Source organism: Littorina saxatilis, linkage group LG17 (genome assembly GCF_037325665.1).
Source record: "Littorina saxatilis isolate snail1 linkage group LG17, US_GU_Lsax_2.0, whole genome shotgun sequence".
In the NCBI taxonomy this organism is placed as follows: domain Eukaryota; kingdom Metazoa; phylum Mollusca; class Gastropoda; order Littorinimorpha; family Littorinidae; genus Littorina; species Littorina saxatilis.
In genome coordinates this window covers 29,520,637-29,539,014 of record NC_090261.1, presented here as the reverse complement: position 1 = coordinate 29,539,014, position 18,378 = coordinate 29,520,637, and the positions used below count along the sequence as shown (strand labels likewise).

Below are 18,378 nucleotides of genomic sequence, written 5' to 3'. Positions count from 1 at the left end.
TGGTCCGGTGTCAGAATAATGTGACTGGGTGAGACTTCTGTCTTGTGTGTGGCGCACGTTATATGTCAAAGCAGCACCGCCCTGATATGGCCCTTCGTGGTCGGCAGGGCGTTAAGCAAACAAACAAACAAACAAACAGCTGGCAAGGCTTTAACATTGTGTAAGACAATGCCCCTGCTTGGACACATACACACAATCAACAGCCTGACGGCTCGGGGTGCTGAGCTCAATGCTTGTTATAATGCATTCATTTCTGTAAAGGCTTCTTTCAACATTATTTCATAAACATATCCCGCTGTGCGCAGAGAGCAGCCCGGCTGTTTTCATTTTCGGTATATGGCCAATTGGAGGGTTGGACGTACCCGATGTAAAAGCATGGGCAGATCTGAGACGACGGTGAGCCTAACTGTTTTTAGGAGAAGGAGTGTGTCTTTAACTCACCGACCTTGCGTTTCATCACAATTTTCCAACAACCAACCGGCATTGATTTGGAGACATGAAAGCAGCGATAATTCGGACATACAGGCAGACAGACAGACAGACAGATAGATAAACAGACGGGTGGGCGGACGGACCGACGGACTGACAGACAGACAAACAGACAGACAGACGGATGGACGGATGGACGGACGGACAGACAGACAGACAGACAGACAGACAGACAGGAAAAAACAGACAGTCTGACAGGGCGAATGGTAGGTCACCCGCTCGACCCATCAACATAACAGGCAGGCAAACAAACAGACTGCCGGTGTAACACGAGAAAATTACTCCCACGAGATTTTTACTCCGGAGTAAAAATTTCGTACGAAAATGTTACTCCCTTTACGAAAAAAGTACTCCCCCATTACACGAGAAAATTACTCCCCACGACAGGTGAGTTACGAGTTAACATTTCGTACAAAAATGTTACTCCCCTGACGAATAAAAATCGAATAAATTACTTCACCCTAACACGAGCAATTTAACTTTTCATGCCAGGTGTACGAAGTTTTTACTCGCTTGTCCCCTGTTAGTCTTGGTTGGTGGAAGGGTTGGAGGGAGGGTAGCGCGACATTCGTTTGCGCGAGATCACATACTGGCATTATCCCTTCGCCCGCATCCCATTTTCGCGTACGAGATTTTTACTGGAAGTAAAAAAAATGGGGAGTAAAAATTTCGTGGAGGGAGTAATTTTTTCGTGCCTTGGGGAGTTCTTTTCTCGTACGAAAAATTTACTCGGAGTAAGAATTTCGTACGAAAATTTTACTCCGGAGTAAATTTTTCGTGGAGTAAAAATTTCGTGTTACACCGGAGCGACAGATGGACGGACATACAAACACAACACGCGGACGGCCAAACTATTTAAATGCCCAAACAGTGCAAGCTGAGCTGTCTTTATTGCAGCAAACCTTTCAGCAAGCTAATAATTGGAACAGGTTGAATAACAGTGTCCTGTTGCTTTTGAAAAAAAACCCACCTCACATGGGCCGTGAAATAGAATCGTTCATCACCCCCTCAGAGACAGTTCTAACCTTTTTCCTCTCCGAATTGCTTTGTTAGAAAATGAGCTGTAACGCATTAGCTATTACCCTCATATCATCCAAAACATTGAGACAGACAGACAGCCAGGCAGACAGACATACAGCCAGACAGCCAGCCAGAAACATACCGTTTGAGACAGACAGACAGACAGAAAAACAGACACACACAGGCTCACATCTATTGAGACAGACAGACAGACAGACAGACCGATAGACAGAGAGGCAGACAGACAGACAGATGCACGGACGCACGCTCGTACACACACACACACACACACAAACGCACACAATACACACACACACACACACACACACACACACACCCGCACACACACACACAAACGCACACAATACACACACACACACACACACACCCGCACACACACACATCCGCGCGCAAACAAGCAAACACACACAAATAAATAAACAAACAAAGGCAAAACAAAGTACAAGGCAGGCTAGTTTTGTTTTTTCTCATGCGAACGAGAAAACTGGTAGCATGTTTTAGCATTTTTCAATGCATTCACCAGTTGTCCGACGGAAAATCTGCTTTGCTTCAACATTATTTCGATTATCATCCCTGGTTATGCGGTCGATATTGCTGGATTTTGTTTTCATTCTGTGACAGTTTTTGTGTTGTTTTTGCTTACGGATTGTTTGCTTGACTTTGTTAAGTTCACCATGACTCAGCCCATAAACTCTGAATGACTGAAGTCTATTGTGTCAGGTTTGCGTTTGCAGGGATCCAAACGATTACCACTGTAGGCTATGTGGTACAAATAAAAGTGATAGAATGTCTGTGTTTTGCTTACAAGTACTGTTTGATTGAATTATTGCGGCCATTTTCTTCTTCTCCAAATGTTTCATTTCTGGTTTCATTTTTTTTTTAATGTTCCGTTTTTGGTTTCATTCAGTTGTTGGATTATTTTTGAACGGCAGAAGAAATTGAATAAACAGTTACAAAGATGACACATGCTTTGAGTAATGTGTTTGCCGACAAATATTACATTTCTTGTGTATTAATAATAATTCATCACGGCTTACACTCTCCTAGGTCATTGATGGGGGGAGGGGGGTGGAGGGGAGTGGTGGGGGGGGGGGGGGGCGAAGTTATTAATTTAGTCAAAGAAGAAGTTGGTCTATGGCCAGTTTTTGTAATGTATGCTTCTTTCATCTGTGCTGAGAGGGATTATTTTAGGAGGGGGGGGGGGAGGGGGGGAGGGAGGGGTTTAGGGCGAAGTATTTTGGTAAAAGGACAATTTTGTCTATGACCATTTTTTGGCTATGCACGCTTATGTCATCTGTTCTAAGAGGGATTTTTGGAGAGGGTGGGGGGTGGGGGGTAGGGAGTACGGGGAGGGGGGAGGGGCGAAGTTCTTTAGAAAAAGGGCACTTTAGTCAATTACTATTTTGTGGCTATGCACGCTCCAGTCACAAGTTAAATTAGCAAAATTTAGAACAAGCAATCATAAGTTGCCAATACATCAGCACAGATTTTTTAATGCTCCTAGAAATGAAAGATTGTGTGATATGTGCGATAAAAATGAATTAGGTGATGAGTTTCACTATTTGTTCATTTGTACCGACGAAAGTATAGTGTCTGAAAGAAGAAAATTAATGAGTCCTTATTACTGATCTCACCCAAATTGTTTAAAATATGAACAGTTAATGAATTGTAAATCTAAGATAAAACTAATGAAGCTAGCAAGATTTGTAGCCCATGTTATGATTTTAGTATGTTAGCATTACATTATTGGTATGTATATGTATGCAATACATGCTTTTGTTTTGTTTTGTGTTTTTACAAAAGATGCATGGCATAAGGCAAAAAAAACCAAAATAGGTGTGGTTAAGGTAACATAGCCAAAAAAAATAGGGTAGGAAGGTAGGCAATCACTTTTTTTTAAACTTTTTTTTCTAATGTGTAAAAATTAAACCTACTTGACAGGGAAATAAGTGTGCGACTCGAGCGCTGTCGCTTTCATTGCGTTTTCTGCACTCGTTTTTTTTTTATATTTTTTTTTTTATACAAAATTGTAATAACAAGTTATAGGGTCGGCCTCTAAAAATAGGGTAGGTCGGGTTACCGTAACCACACCTATTTTTTTTTTTAGGCCTAATGGTATTGCCAATTTATTTCGGCTGTATATTATCGTTGTCCGCTTAATGTATACATATTATCTGTCTGATTTCTTACCTGATTTTGTTCAACCTATTTTTCTTTTCTTTTTGTTTGTATGTATGGAAGTGTATATTGCCAATTTATTTTGGTTGTATAGCATTGTTGTATTTGTCCACTCAATTTGTATACATATATTAACTGTCTGATGTGTTACCTTTTTTTTTTAAAGTTATATCTTTGTTTCAAAGCCCTCTGGGCCCAAAACAATAAAATACTTGACTTGACTTGACTTGACTTGACTTGACTTGTTGAGAGAGATGAGGACAATATGGTTTTGGCCATTCTTTGGCTATATGCATCCTCCTGTCATCTGTGTTGAGAGAGATGAGGACAATATGATTTTGGCCATTCTTTGGCTATATGCATCCTCCCGTCATCTGTGTTGAGAGAGATGAGGACAATATGGTCTTTGGCCATTCTTTGGCTATATGCATCCTTGTGTCTTCTGGCCTGAGTTGTATTATTTGCCGAATTAATTTTGTAAAATGTCTGCTGTGTCAACGACCTTCTTCGGCTGCGTTATAAAGCTACTTGAAACCAAACTTCACCCGGCGTAGGTAACTTCAACAGCTGCATCTTTCACACACTGGTGATTTTATACACTTAGCTGTCAAATTCCACACAAAATAACGCGTTTGCTCGCTCTCGAGAAAGGAAGTGGTTTTTACTCCACCGCCGCTCAACAAAAACCACACCGCAAACCCGGACCGTGACATCAAAGATTAATGACCATCATTGTGATAGGAACCCTCAGCCCAGGCCCCTACTCACGTATACAGACAGCATTTTCGTGTTCACTTCCATTAATCAAATCGACTAGCCCATGGGGTCAGACGTGTTTTTTAACCAAGAGGTCTAAGCTTCGGTTCGCTGGCTAAGAATGACCAGGAATTGTTAGGTTGAAGTAATTTGTATTTGGGATTTTTTTCACGGTGATTTTGAATTTTCCGCTGTCCAAGTTACAAAATCATGATGGGGGGCAAAAGTTTACCCGGTCGTGTGCAAGTTTTTTTATTGTATTTTTTATTTTTTATATCAATGACAGGTAGTGTACTGAATTTGAAATTGAAAGTGTTTTCGTCTTGTGGCCGAAGTGTAACCACATTTTCACCGTTGACCTGAAGGTATAAAATTGCAGCAAACTAAATCTATAGCGAGCGGGGTGATATATATATGTAAAGCAGCAAACAGACATTGATAGACATGGAGATAGACAGACAGACAGACAGACAGACAGACAGACAGACAGACAGACAGACAGACAGACAGACAGACAGACAGACAGACAGACAGACAGATAGACACGGCATACTGACAGACATTGTGGCAGGCATATTGACAGACAAAGCAATAGACAGACAGACAGACAGACAGACAGACAGACAGACAGACAGACACACAGACACACAGACAGACACACAGACAGACACACAGGCGGGCGGATGGGCACAAACTGAAACGTTTGGAATAAAACATGAAGTCATTCAGACGCAGGTCAAAACAGGCATACATTATATTCACATTCTCACGCAGACGCGCGAACAAACAGACAGACCGACAACAGGCCGGCAAGCCAGATAGGCATATAATAACAACTCTAAGGAAGACACGATCGACTGTGACACAATTCACCATTGCCGGCTACTTTCTATGATATGACCTAGCCTAGGTTACTATGTGTTACGGGGTATAAAACACATCAGCAAGACTAATGGATTACCTGCCACAGGCTTGACAGAAATTAGTACACCACCGCTACGTTCTATTACTCGCCTATCATGTTGCAAGCGACACAAGGCACGTGTTTATTTACATCAGCAAACCTAATGGACGACACACTTGACGCATGTGAGACAGACAGATTGTAAGGGGCAAATTATACCTGCGCAGAGTCAGCGGCACAGACGACGCACTGCAGATTATTGAGGTAGTTTTTACATTTAGTCAAGTTTTGACTAAATGTTTTAACATAGAGGGGGAATCGAGACGAGGGTCGTGGTGTGTGTGTGTGTGTGTGTGTGTGTCTGTGTGTGTGTGTGTGTGTGTGTGTCTGTGTCTGTGCGTGTGTGTGTGTGTAGAGCGATTCAGACTAAACTACTGGACCGATCTTTATGAAATTTGACATGAGAGTTCCTGGGAATGATATCCCCGGACGTTTTTTTTCCTTTTTTCGATTAATACCTTTGATGACGTCATATCCGGCTTTTTGTAAAAGTTGAAGCGGCACTGTCACACCCTCATTTTTCAATCAAATTGATTGAAATTTTGGCAAAGCAATCTTCGACGAAGGCCGGGGTTTGGTATTGCATTTCAGCTTGGTGGCTTAAAAACTAATGAGTGAGTTTGGTCATTAAAAATCAGAAACTTGTAATTAAAATCATTTTTTATTAAACGATCCAAAAACAATTTCATCTTATTCTTCGTCATTTTCTGATTCCAAAAACATATAAATATGTTATATTTGGATTAAAAACAAGCTCTGAAAATTAAAAATATAAAAATTATGATCAAAATTAAATTTCCGAAATCGATTTAAAAACAATTTCGTCTTATTCCTTGTCGGTTCCTGATTCCAAAAATATATAGATATGATATGTTTGGATTAAAAACACGCTCAGAAAGTTAAAACGAAGAGAGGTACAGAAAAGCGTGCTATGCAGTACAGCGAAACCACTACAGCGCTGAACAGGCTCGTCAGTTTCACTCCGTTTTGCACAAGCGGCGGACTACGGTCATTGTGAAAAAATGCAGTGCGTTCAGTTTCATTCTGTGAGTTCGACTGAGCTTGACTAAATGTTGTATTTTCGCCTTACGCGACTTGTTTCTTCTTCTCCAAGCCCGCTACACGTTGCGTGAAAAGAAAACAGGCCAACTACTCGTCATAATCCCTATCGCAGCATGCAGGGCCGCTGACTCTGCGCAGGTATATTTTTCCCCTAAACAGTCAACACACGATCGACAGGGAAACAGCTCAGTAAGAAGTGGCTCTGGCTTGAAAACCAGTTGTCTCTATCGGCGTGAGTTCGATCCCACCTTCGGCGAGGGATTTATTTCCAAATTTGTGCAGACTCTCGTCGGTATCCAGACACCCCCGTGTGTGCCCGCATGCGCAAGAGGGATCATAGGATCTTTTTCGTGCGTACTTGGGATTGTGCTTGTCTGTATAAGCGAAGGGGGATACGGCATTCCCTTTCACGTCGAAAGTCTCAGGGCTTGGAAACATGAAAACACGCATGGTGGAAAAAGAAGAAGAAAATCAAAACTTGACTAAATGTAAAAATGGGGAGCCGTCCTGCATGTACGGCAGCTCGCTTTCCCCAGTAAGAAAGTAGCCTACATGTCCATGAGGGTAACCTCTCTGGACTATATACATTACGCACTGGCTATACGCACTCCGAGTGTATACACGATTCTGCCCCCTGTATACACGCCAACGTTCACTTCCGGTTGTGAAGCGAATTTGCCATTCAAGGCCACGTTGCGATAGGAACGCAGAGCAGTTGATTATCAATGTACAAAAAACAAAAACAACCTCATGCTGCACGGCCTTTATGTTGGTTATTTTTTCGGAGTGTACATAAAACTAAAAGACTAAAAGACAACCACATCAACACTCTGAGTTTCATTCGACGCCATTTTGCAAAGGAACGCAATGAACTTTCGATTCATAGAATCAAAGTACGCTTGGGACAAACACACACAAAAACAAACACACACACACACACACACACACACACACACACACACACACACACACAAAACATTTATGCTGCAAAGCAGTTAATTGTCGGGGTATGAAACACACTTGGAGTGTGTAGAAGTGGTTGTATACCATGTGAGTGTACATTATTGCCAGCTCTGTATTCACTCCGAAAAAGAGATGGCGGAAGTCACCACGTACGTCAGATTGATTTTCATTGGCTACTTCCTAACGACTTGTAAGGGGGCATTTCATTGGCTTACGATTTGTAACAGAGCTTTCGATTGTCGGAGTACATACAGACCTATCACTCCTGTATGCAACTCGGAGTGACTATAGCTTTTGCCTTTAATCCTTATACTTATCGACTATGAAACAATTCATGATAACCATCGCTATATTTGATCATTAGGACTACCTAATCTATCATAGCTCACCCGCTTTTACTGTGTTCACAGCTTCAGACAAGTTTGCAATGCTTACCGGCCAATTAACGGTTCTCCTCCGGCCGCCTAACCGTTTTGTGGTTTGTGCGTCCGCAACTCCTGTTTTGACATATATAATTATGCAAGTTATTTAGAGAGGGTAAATGTGGCGAATGAACCTGTTTCTGAGACCTCTTGCGTCAGTCGTTATTTTGTCATAACAGGAGGTCGTCCATATTAGGAGCCCTTCCCCTACGCCATCATAATACCAACTAATATACCATGTAACACATCCATGACAGACAGATCGTAAATTTGTTCTTTTTCTTCTGCGTTCATAAGCTTAAACTTCCACGTACACTTTGATGCGAGTAGGGATTTACCTGTATGACCATACCCCCCCCCCCTCCACACCCCCCCCCCCCCCCATTTAGGCAGCCATACTCAGTTTTCGTGTGTGCTAGGTGTTCTCGTGTTTCTATATACTGTTCAAAAAAAGAAACGCATAGCTTGTAATATTTGGTTAATTTAGTTATATGGCTACAAGGATATCCACCAAACTGCAGAAAATGTTTATCTGGTCGTCGACCTTTCGTCCATTGCCACAAGTGAGCTCTGCACGTGACGCATGCGTTATCAGTGGCTACAATGTCAAAATTGCTCATTTGGCATGACCACTCGTCATGCTTCAGTGTAATCTCGTGAAACTCGGGGAATATTGAGCTCTCACCATGTCTTCCAAAACCCATAAAAGCGGATTGTTCGCCACAAAGAAATCAGACGACAATTCAGCGACGAAAGATGGCCCGATTGAGCAGAGAAGACCGCCAAATTGCATTGGGTCGTTTACAAGCAGGCCAAAGTCAAAGTGCAATCGCCAGGCACTTCCACGTGTCCCAGAGCACCATCAGTAGACTGTGGGTCAGGTTTCAAGCCACTGGCTCCGTTGCTGACTTGCCACGAGCGGGAAGACCAAGGGCGACAACTGCTGCTCACGACCGCTTCATACGGCTCCGCCACCTCCGGAATCGTTTCCTGTCGGCCTCATCTTCTGTCCAGGCTCTCCCCGGGCCACACCGATTATCGGACCAGACCGTGCGGAACCGGCTGCATGAAGCTGGTTTGAGAGCTCGCAGACCTCACAGAGGACCTGTCCTCACCCGCCGCCATCGCCAGAACCGAGTGCAGTGGGGCAACCAGCACCTTCGCTGGACCGTCCGGAATCACTGGGGACACGTGTGGTTCAGCGACGAGTCCTACTTCCTGCTCCAGCGACATGATGGTCGGAGGAGGGTCTACCGGAGAGTAAACGAACGTTACGCGCCCAACTGTGTGGATGAGGCACCCGTTCATGGTGGTGGAGGCGTCATGGTGTGGGGGGCGATCAATACCGCTGGAAGGAGCACCCTGGTGCACGTCCAAGGGCGCATAACTGCCCAGCGATACGTGGAGGAAATTCTGCGCCCACACGCCCTTCCTCTTCTGGCTGACCAGGATGCCATATTCCAGCAGGACAACGCTCGCCCGCACACAGCACGACTCACCACCCAGTTCCTCACCGACCACCATGTCCAGGTGCTTCCCTGGCCATCCATGTCGCCAGACATGAACCCGATAGAACACCTCTGGGATGAATTGGACAGACGTGTGCGCAGGCGAGAAGAAGCGCCGGCAAATCACCGCGATCTATTGCAGGCACTTCAGGAGGAGTGGGACACCATCCCACAGCAAGATATCCGGCATCTGATCCAGTCCATGCCCAGAAGGTGCCGGGCAGTTGTTGCTGCTCAAGGCAGTCACACCCCCTACTGACTTGACAGCCTCGGCACCCAATCGTATTGATTGACTGATTGATTTGAAGATGCAAATGAACTGTGAGTGCATTCAACTGTGTCCATACCAAATTTCAAACAAATAATCTAAATATTGGATTTTCTGTTAATTTTTTCGAAAAATAAAACAAATTTGGCAAGTAGCAACTATGCGTTTCTTTTTTTGAACAGTATATAACCCCCAAACTCTGACAGGGACTATTATGATATTTGTCGTGCGTACTAGGTCTTGTGCTTGTCTGTGCACAACGCAGGGGGATAAGGCATTAGCATGTCTCCACATAAGTTGGAGAGTCAAACAAATATTCACCCTAAACCCACCATGCGCGGCCGGGATTCGAACACCAAACCTTCACAAAAGAGAGGTCGACGCCTTACCCACTAGGCTATTGCGCCCGTTCAATTAAGTACTCAGTTCACACACGCTCGATCATGAAACAGGTCACCGTCGCTACGTCTCATTACCTAACCTATCATGTGTCATGCGACACAAAACACGTGTTTACTTACACCAGCAAAACTAATGGACGGAATGAGGCATGCGAGGTGTCACGTGTCCAATATGCAAACACAGATCAGCGGAGCATAGCAACCAGGATGCATTTTGTATGGTTAAATTTGGTTATTTTTCATTTTTTTGTTTGTTTTCATTTTCATTTTCATTACTTTATTGTCCCATCGCTGGGAAATTCGGGTCGCTTCCTCCCAGTGGAAAGCTAGCAGCAACGGAGTCGCGCTACCCAAGTGTCTGCGTGTTTAGGTGTATTCAGCCACCTGCACTTATGGCAGAATGACCAAGGTCTTTTACGTGCCATTGTGATGACACAGGGGTGGGACATGGCTTTCGTCTCTGGGTCTGCACATAAAGTTGACCCGTGTCCGTCCCGGCCCGAATTCGAACCTGCGACCTTTCGATCACAAGTCCAGTGCTCTACCAACTGAGCTACCGGGCCCCCGGTTATGTTGTTATTGATTGTAAGATATTGTTAGACATATCAAGGGAAGTCTGTCTGTCTGTGAGCTTGTGTGTGTGTGTGTGTGCAGGGGCGGATTCCTGGGTTTCCGGACCCCTCCCCCCCCCCCCCCCCTAAAAAAAAAAAGAAAGAAAAAAAGAATTGAAAATAAAGAAAAACTGATGGCTCAGATTGCACCAAATCGCTCCAGTTTCCTTGATTTTTATCAACATTTTCCGGGAGGGGGGGGGGGGGGGGGTGCGGCCTTTGTCTTCTAAGTGACGGTTTTGGAGAATTTGTTGGCTCGGGTTGCACCAGATCGGTCAATTGTTCCTGTTTTGATCCAAATTTGTCTTCTTAAATTAACTTTTTGGAAGGTGAATACAGGGGAAGTTTCTTGGCTCAGATTGCACCCTGCAGATTTCTCCATTTTCCTTGTTTTTTTCTCTCAACATTTTCAGGGGGGCAGGGGCAGGGGGCATACCCCCGGATCCCCCCAGGTCCCCTTCGCGTCGTCGAATTGTCCCTAAAAGGAATTTGGAAACCCCCTCCTAACAATGATGTGATCCGCCCCTGGTGTGTGTGTGTGTGTGTGTGTGTGTGTGTGTGTGTGTGTGTGTGTGTGTTTCTCTGTCGCTGTGTGTGTTTTTCTCTGTCTGTGTGTGTGTGTGCGTCTGTCACACCCCTTTCACTTGCTACAACAGTCTATATCTGTCAGTGTATGGTCATGCCTTCGTTAGGAACTCTTACGAACTACAGCTCGTATTGTCCAACAAAATATGTTAACGTGCAAAATGAAGCTTGGCATGGCAACGAGCTTATGACATAACTTCGTTGTCATATCACCCATTGTTTCAGCCACCTCAGGCTTTTACATGGAATAAGAGCCTTCTTAAAGGTCCTTGTCTACATTTTTATACCGAAATCGCCATTTGACCATTAAAATGCAGAGTCTATTATCTACAAATATCAACAATACACCCCCTTTTGAGCAGGAAAGACGAAGCCAGTGTAGCCGTTTGAAAATTCATTGTTGTATTCCAGCGTAGTACTCATAGTAGGATATCCTTATTTGGAAAATGCCAAGCGCAAAACTCCTCTCAAATCCCGTGTCAAACTGTTGCTGCACTTGTTTGGGCGTGGCAAAAAGCATAGTGACATGAATTTGATTGGTCAGTATTTTTAGGCAAAGCACATGTTCTCAGCAAACAGAAAACAAAATATTGGAAGCGTGAGTCACGCTACCCAAAAATAAAATCTTTTTTTTACATATATTTTTTTTTCTATAACTTTTTTCCCCATGGTTCATTCATCATCTGACATAACTTTTTAGCGAAATCTAACCATAAGATTATTGAAAAAAAGCAAAAATGTAGACGACCACCTTTAAGTAGAACCCACATTTTGAGACCTCGACAAATCTTAGCAAATCTGGTCTGAAAAAGGAGGGAGTGTGAAAATGAAGGTAAAATTACCCAGGTTATAAACGGAAAATCTTAAACAAATCAAGGTCTTTAAAAAAAAAAGGGGGGGGGGGGGTGATGCCTTATTAAAAGATGGATTCCACTGTTCCCAAATTCAACTACCTCGCTACTTGCTGTTGCTGTTGTTGTTGTTGTTGTTGTTGTTGTTGTTGTTGTTGTTGTTGTTGTTGTTGTTGTTGTTGTAATCTTTTTCATAGTTTTGTTAACATTGCCGAACATCAACCAGGGCGTGAAATACGGTAATAGATGTTCGTGTCATCTTCTTTCAACGTTTTTCATTGCAGGCGTACTAAAGATCGGCCGTCAGAATCTACACTCAACCTTCACGACGCGGTGGTGTGATGACGTCTTGCTGTGTGGAAGAGCGCCACTGAGTCTGCGCGTCACAACCATAGAAACGCAACTGAATAAATCCACACAGGTCACTAAAAGTCGTAAGTACAGGTCAAACGTTGTTGATATTTGTGTATTCATTTCTGTCCTGTCGAGGTTTGTTTTTTCCAACGGGTAGGGATTTGAGAATCAATGAGAAGTGGTGTTTATTTCTATTTTAAACCAATAATTAGTTAGGCAAATTATTTGTGTTCCCCAGACAAAATCGTAACTCTGGTTCAACTTTGAGAAAACAAGGTCATGATCATCATCTTTTACAACATCCCCACACTTACCCTCCTGTCCTCTCGATCCCCATTCCACATGTCTGTCTGTCTGTCTGTCTGTCTGTCTGTCTGTCTGTCTTGCTTTCCAACTTACTTTGGTTCTTTTTTCACTGTGTTTGTACAACAAAGAACACATTCCGCAGGCATAAAGTCAGCATTACGAGCGGTGGTCTTGGACGAATTCAAACATGTACAGTATCAAATTCGTTATTAAGTCGCCATTAGTATAATGGGGCTAACTGGATTTGCTCTGTCGGTCGGTCGGTCGGTGTTTGTCGGGTAAGACTTGTATCTCTGTATTTCGTGAAATTGTTAGGAATAGGGTTAGACGGGTGTATGCAAAAAAATACATTCCTAACGGTAGTCAAACGGAAGATACTAGCTTTTAATTAATGCAGCTGGGTAGTGATGGGGGATTTCAACGCGCACCACCGGATGTGGGACGCTGACGCAGAAAGCAGCCCCGACACTCAGTTGGCTGAAGACATCAGCATCTCAGATTTGGTGCTACTTAATGATGGCACGGCCACCAGACAAGCCCGTCGCGATATAACCTTCGTGGTTGAAAACGACGTTAAACACCAAATAAAGAAAGAAAGACCAGACAAGCCCAGCGACAAAGAGACAGATCATCTGCCATTGATCTTACCCTGGTTAGCCCCGAACTTGCCCTTACGACTGGCAGGTCTACCCCAACACACTCGGATCTGACCACTATCTGATACACGCGACCATCCATGAAGCTGACCCTGATCCTGCTGAAGTTGATCGTACGCCAAAGTACATCTGTGCCAAAGCAGATTGGGAGAAGTTCAAGAAGACTCTGACGCATATATGTGGAGAGACTGAGTTCAAAGACAATGACATAGACCAGTACTATGGTAACATCAGACAGGCCATCCTCAGTGCAGCTGACCAAGCTATTCCAAAACGCGCTTCTGGGCCTCAAAAGAGAGAACAGGCACCTTCCCCCTGGTGGAATGAAGAATGCAGAGCTGCGGTGCAGCGCAAACGGCGGTTTACAAAAGCATATCAGAAGAATCAGTCAGCCTCCAATAAAACAGCCCTTGAAGAAGTTGAAAAGGAGTGTGCTGCGGTCAATGAACAGGCAAAAGCAGACTACTGGACAGATTTCTGTTGTAAAAAGGTGCATAACCAAGGAGACGCGTCCCTTGTATGGACCAAGCTGCGAAATATTAAAAAGGAAAATGTTCTTGCCTGAAAAACCTTTGCTGAACGGGAATGAGCACACACAAAGTAATCTTGAGAAGGCCGAGGTGCTGGCTGAGACATTTGCAAAAGTCAGTCAGGCAGCTCATATGCCACAGTCGCTCGCTGATTACCGTCGAAAGGAAGAAGATAAATTCGGGCGAGCAGCAGCAGACAACTCACTGCCGATAAACCAGGATCTGGGTATCAATGAGTTGAGGAAGGCAATCCAAGGAATCAAATCCGGAAATGTTGCAACCGGCTTAGACCCCATTTCATACAACATGATACGCCGGTTTCCTGAGCCCATGCTGGAAGTGCTGCTACAGTTTTACCAGCACTGTTGGGCGAGCTCAAAACTTCCCTCAGCCTGGAAAAACGCTTTGGTGATTGCTCTTCCCAAAGACGGTAAACCCCGGCACCTGCCGACAAGCTACCGCCTAATTTCACTCACACCTCACCTTGGCAAGATATACGAAAGAATTGTGAAAAACAGACTAGAACACTTTCTTGAAAAGAACAACATTCTTCCCCTCTGCCAGGCAGGCTTCAGAAATGGTCGAGCCAGCATGGAGCATGTGGTAAAACTTACTGCCCACATCAAGAAGGCTAAAGCACGAGGCAGAACAGTGCTGGCAACCTTCTTCGACATTAGAAGAGCATTTGACACGGTCTGGCATGGAAAGCTAATTCAGAAAATGTCCAACATGGGGATCTTAGGGCGCCTGCTTGAATTTGTCCAGGAATTCCTCACAGACAGGTCCATGCCTGTTAGAGTGGGGCAGTCCATCTCTCAAACACATGTCCTAGATATGGGGGTGCCTCAAGGAAGCATCATAGCCCCCATACTGTTCAGCATCATGGTCCATGATGCAGCAAACCTGAACCTCAAGGAGGCCTCATTGTCTCTGTTTGCCGATGACATGGCCCTCTGGGAAGCAGTCAACTGCAAGTCAGAAAGAACAATCAAAACAAAAATGGGGCGGTACCAAGCAAAAGTCGACCAGATCGCTGACTACATGCAGACGAATGGCTTTGAGCTATCTACCGAAAAAACCGTGTTCATGGCCTTCACGGGAATGCAGCTTGTTAAAAGGACATGTTCCATTACCATAAATGGGGTGCAGCTGGTGCCAGCAGATAAAACCAAGTTCTTGGGAGTGACATTCACAAGCTCTCTCAGTTGGGGCCCATGCATAGACTCACTTGTGAGAAAAGCTTCTGCCTAAAACGTACTACGTAAATATTAGGTTACGTCCCTTGTACAATCAGTGTCAAAAGCAATTTACTTGGCTTTGTCGTCCAAAATGCCGCTCATCCCCTTCGGATGCATCGGTTAGCCCCATCACACAATCAAACTTACAGACAGGCAGCCGGATATACAGACATGCAGGCAAACAGAACCACAGATACACATATAGATAAACAAAGTAAGACTAACAGACAAAGAGACAGACAAAGAGACGGACGGACGGACGGACGGACGGACGAACGAACGGACGGACGGACAGACGGACGGACGGACGGATGGACGGACGGACGGACGGACGGACGGACGGACGGACGGACGGACGGACGGACGGACGGACGAACGAACGGACGGACGGACAGACGGACGGACGGACGGATGGACGGACGGACGGACGGACGGACGGTCAGACAGACAGACAGAAAGACAGAGAGTGAAATGACCGTGTTCCTGAAAAGTTCAAGTTTCAAAGGCCATTCGGCATTGACAACAAAAACTGGAATTGAAGTAACACTAACAAGGTGTTTTTACATTTAGTCAAGTTTTGTTTTTCATTGACGATGTTAAACTCTCAATCCCTCCTCAATATTCCTAAAGCGTCAGATAATTTCATCCGACTTGCGTAATTCCATCGACCATCTTCGGCCACGTTTCAGCCGATTCCTCTCTGCCTGTTTGCCTGTCTGTCCCTCTTCCTGCCTGCAAATCTGCCTCCGTTTCCTTCTCTTTATTTACCTTGTTTGTTTGTTTGTTTGTTTGTTGTTATTTTGCCGCATATTGTTAAAGGACTGCTGTGTTCGTGTATACTCGCTCTAAATATGTTCTTCTTTTACCCCCAGATTCACAAGTCAATCTGTGGCTATTCACCACTTCCATCGACGTCAATTCCAATTCAACGTCTGTCGTCACTGATTACTTTCACAAACACAGACGGCATTTCCTGGATTACACTCAACAAAACTTACCGGAAACGGACGCTGATTGGTGCGCGCTGGTGGTGAAATTTGCTTACGGGAAGTCGTCTGACCATGACCCGGATTATTCATATCTGCATGTGGACTACGTTTTGAGTGTTGTGGATCAGGCGCATTTTAATACGGTGGTGATTGTGTATGATAATACCACAGGTGAGTCAGTTTGAGGATGTCTGTTTCACTGTCTGTCTGTCTGTCTGTCTGTGTCTGTCTCTGTCTCTGTCTGTATGGCTATGTGGCTGTGTGTGTGTGTGTGTTTGTGTGTGTGTGTGTGTGTGCGTGTGTGCGTGCGTGCGTGCGTGCGTGCGTGCGTGCGCGCGTGTGCGTGTGCGCGCGCGTGTATGTGTGTGTGTCTGTGTCTGTCTCGGGGTGTTTGTGAATGCCAAAGACAGCGTAATAGCCTTCAAAAATCATATTTACTCTATTACCTCTACATACCATCCAGGCCCGACTCTTGACCCCTTAAATGTCCTGTCCAGATATGGAGGTGTTGCACCTGAGTGAGGGTCTTTCCAAGATGAACATTCTGCACGTGCTGCACAACACTGCATCAGATGCAGGTCAGAAGGAGGCCAACGTCTTGCGCAATTACTGGGGCTTAGAGAGGCGCGTTGTGAACTTTGAAGATTACACTAACGTCCTCGTCTGGTGTGACAGCTCGTGCACCCGACGCTTCTTAGATGAGGTGAGTCTAATTAGGGTTCATTGTTATTCTGTTCTTTCCTTCTTTTTTAATTGTTTTAATTTTTTTTGTTTAAACATGTGCAATGATGGAAAGGCTATGTTTTACTACCTACCAAGTACGCACGTAAACGATCCTGTTATCATATTCATATCAGAGATCGGTGGGTTACAAAAACACCAAAGTACCCATCATGCATCCTCCGAAATCGGCGTAGGGCTGTCGGAATGGTGGGGTCAAGAAGGTCATACACGTAAAAACCCACTCTTGCAAAAACATGAGTGTACTTGGGAGTTTCTGCCCATGAACGAAGAAGAATAAGAGAAGACTACCTGTCTACGGTCTTTTTAATTTAGTCAAGTTTTGACTAAATATTTTAACATCGAGGGGGAATCGAAACGAGGGTCGTGGTGTATGTGTGTGTGTGTGTGTGTGTGTGCGTGCGTGCGTGCGTGCGTGCGTGTAGAGCGATTCAGACCAAACTACTGGGCCGATCTTTATGAAATTTTATATGAGAGTTCCTGGGATTGATATCCCCGAATGTTTTTTTCCTTTTTTTGATAAATGTCTTTGATGACGTCATATCCGGCTTTTCGTGAAAGTTGAGGCGGCACTGTCACGCCCTCATTTTTCAACCAAATTGGTTCAAATTTTGGTCAAGTAATCTTCGACGAAGCCCGGGGTTCGGTATTGCATTTCAGCTTGGTGGCTTAAAAATTAATTAATGACTTTGGTCATTAAAAATCGGAAAATTGTAAAAAAAAATAAAAATTTATAAAACGATCCAACTTTACGTTTATCTTATTCTCCATCATTTGCTGATTCCAAAAACATATAAATATGTTATATTCGGATTAAAAACAAGCTCTGAAAATTAAATATATAAAAATTATTATCAAAATTAAATTGTCCAAATCAATTTAAAAACACTTTCATCTTATTCCTTGTCGGTTCCTGATTCCAAAAACATATACATATGATATGTTTGGATTAAAAACACGCTCAGAAAGTTAAAACAAAGAGAGGTACAGAAAAGCGTGCTATCCTTCTTAGCGCAACTACTACCCCGCTCTTCTTGTCAATTTCACTGCCTTTGCCATGAGCGGTGGCCTGACGATGCTACGAGTAAAATGGCATTGCGTTCAGTTTCATTCTGTGAGTTCGACAGCTACTTGACTAAATATTGTATTTTCGCCTTACGCGACTTGTTAATTTTGCCACACACCCCACCAAGTGGCAATGCAATTCGTATAACTTGGTCATCCTCCGAAATCGGCGTATGCTGTCTGAATGGCGGGGTAAAACAAATCTATTAATGCAAAAACATGAGTGAACGTGGGAGTTTCAGCCCATGAACAAAGAAGAAGAATAAGTATAGCTTTATGTAATTTCGAAGTATACGGCCTGCGTTTAAAATCGTTCAGCCTTTCTGGATCATCTGGAGGTCGTTACCAGGTAATGATGTACACGTACCTTTTTTGATACGAGTTCAAAATAACAACAAAC

General features: G+C 44.1%; 1 protein-coding gene across 1 annotated transcript in view; it reads left to right on the top strand.

Moving 5' to 3' along the window:
• LOC138953735 (uncharacterized) overlaps positions 1-18,378 on the top strand; it is a 42,190-nt gene that overhangs the window by 2,774 nt on the left and 21,038 nt on the right. The window contains exons 2-4 of the mRNA XM_070325624.1: positions 12,384-12,533; positions 16,056-16,343; positions 16,670-16,875. Of these exons, the coding sequence (XP_070181725.1) occupies positions 12,384-12,533; positions 16,056-16,343; positions 16,670-16,875 (644 nt within the window). The remainder of the gene's footprint in view (positions 1-12,383; positions 12,534-16,055; positions 16,344-16,669; positions 16,876-18,378) is intronic.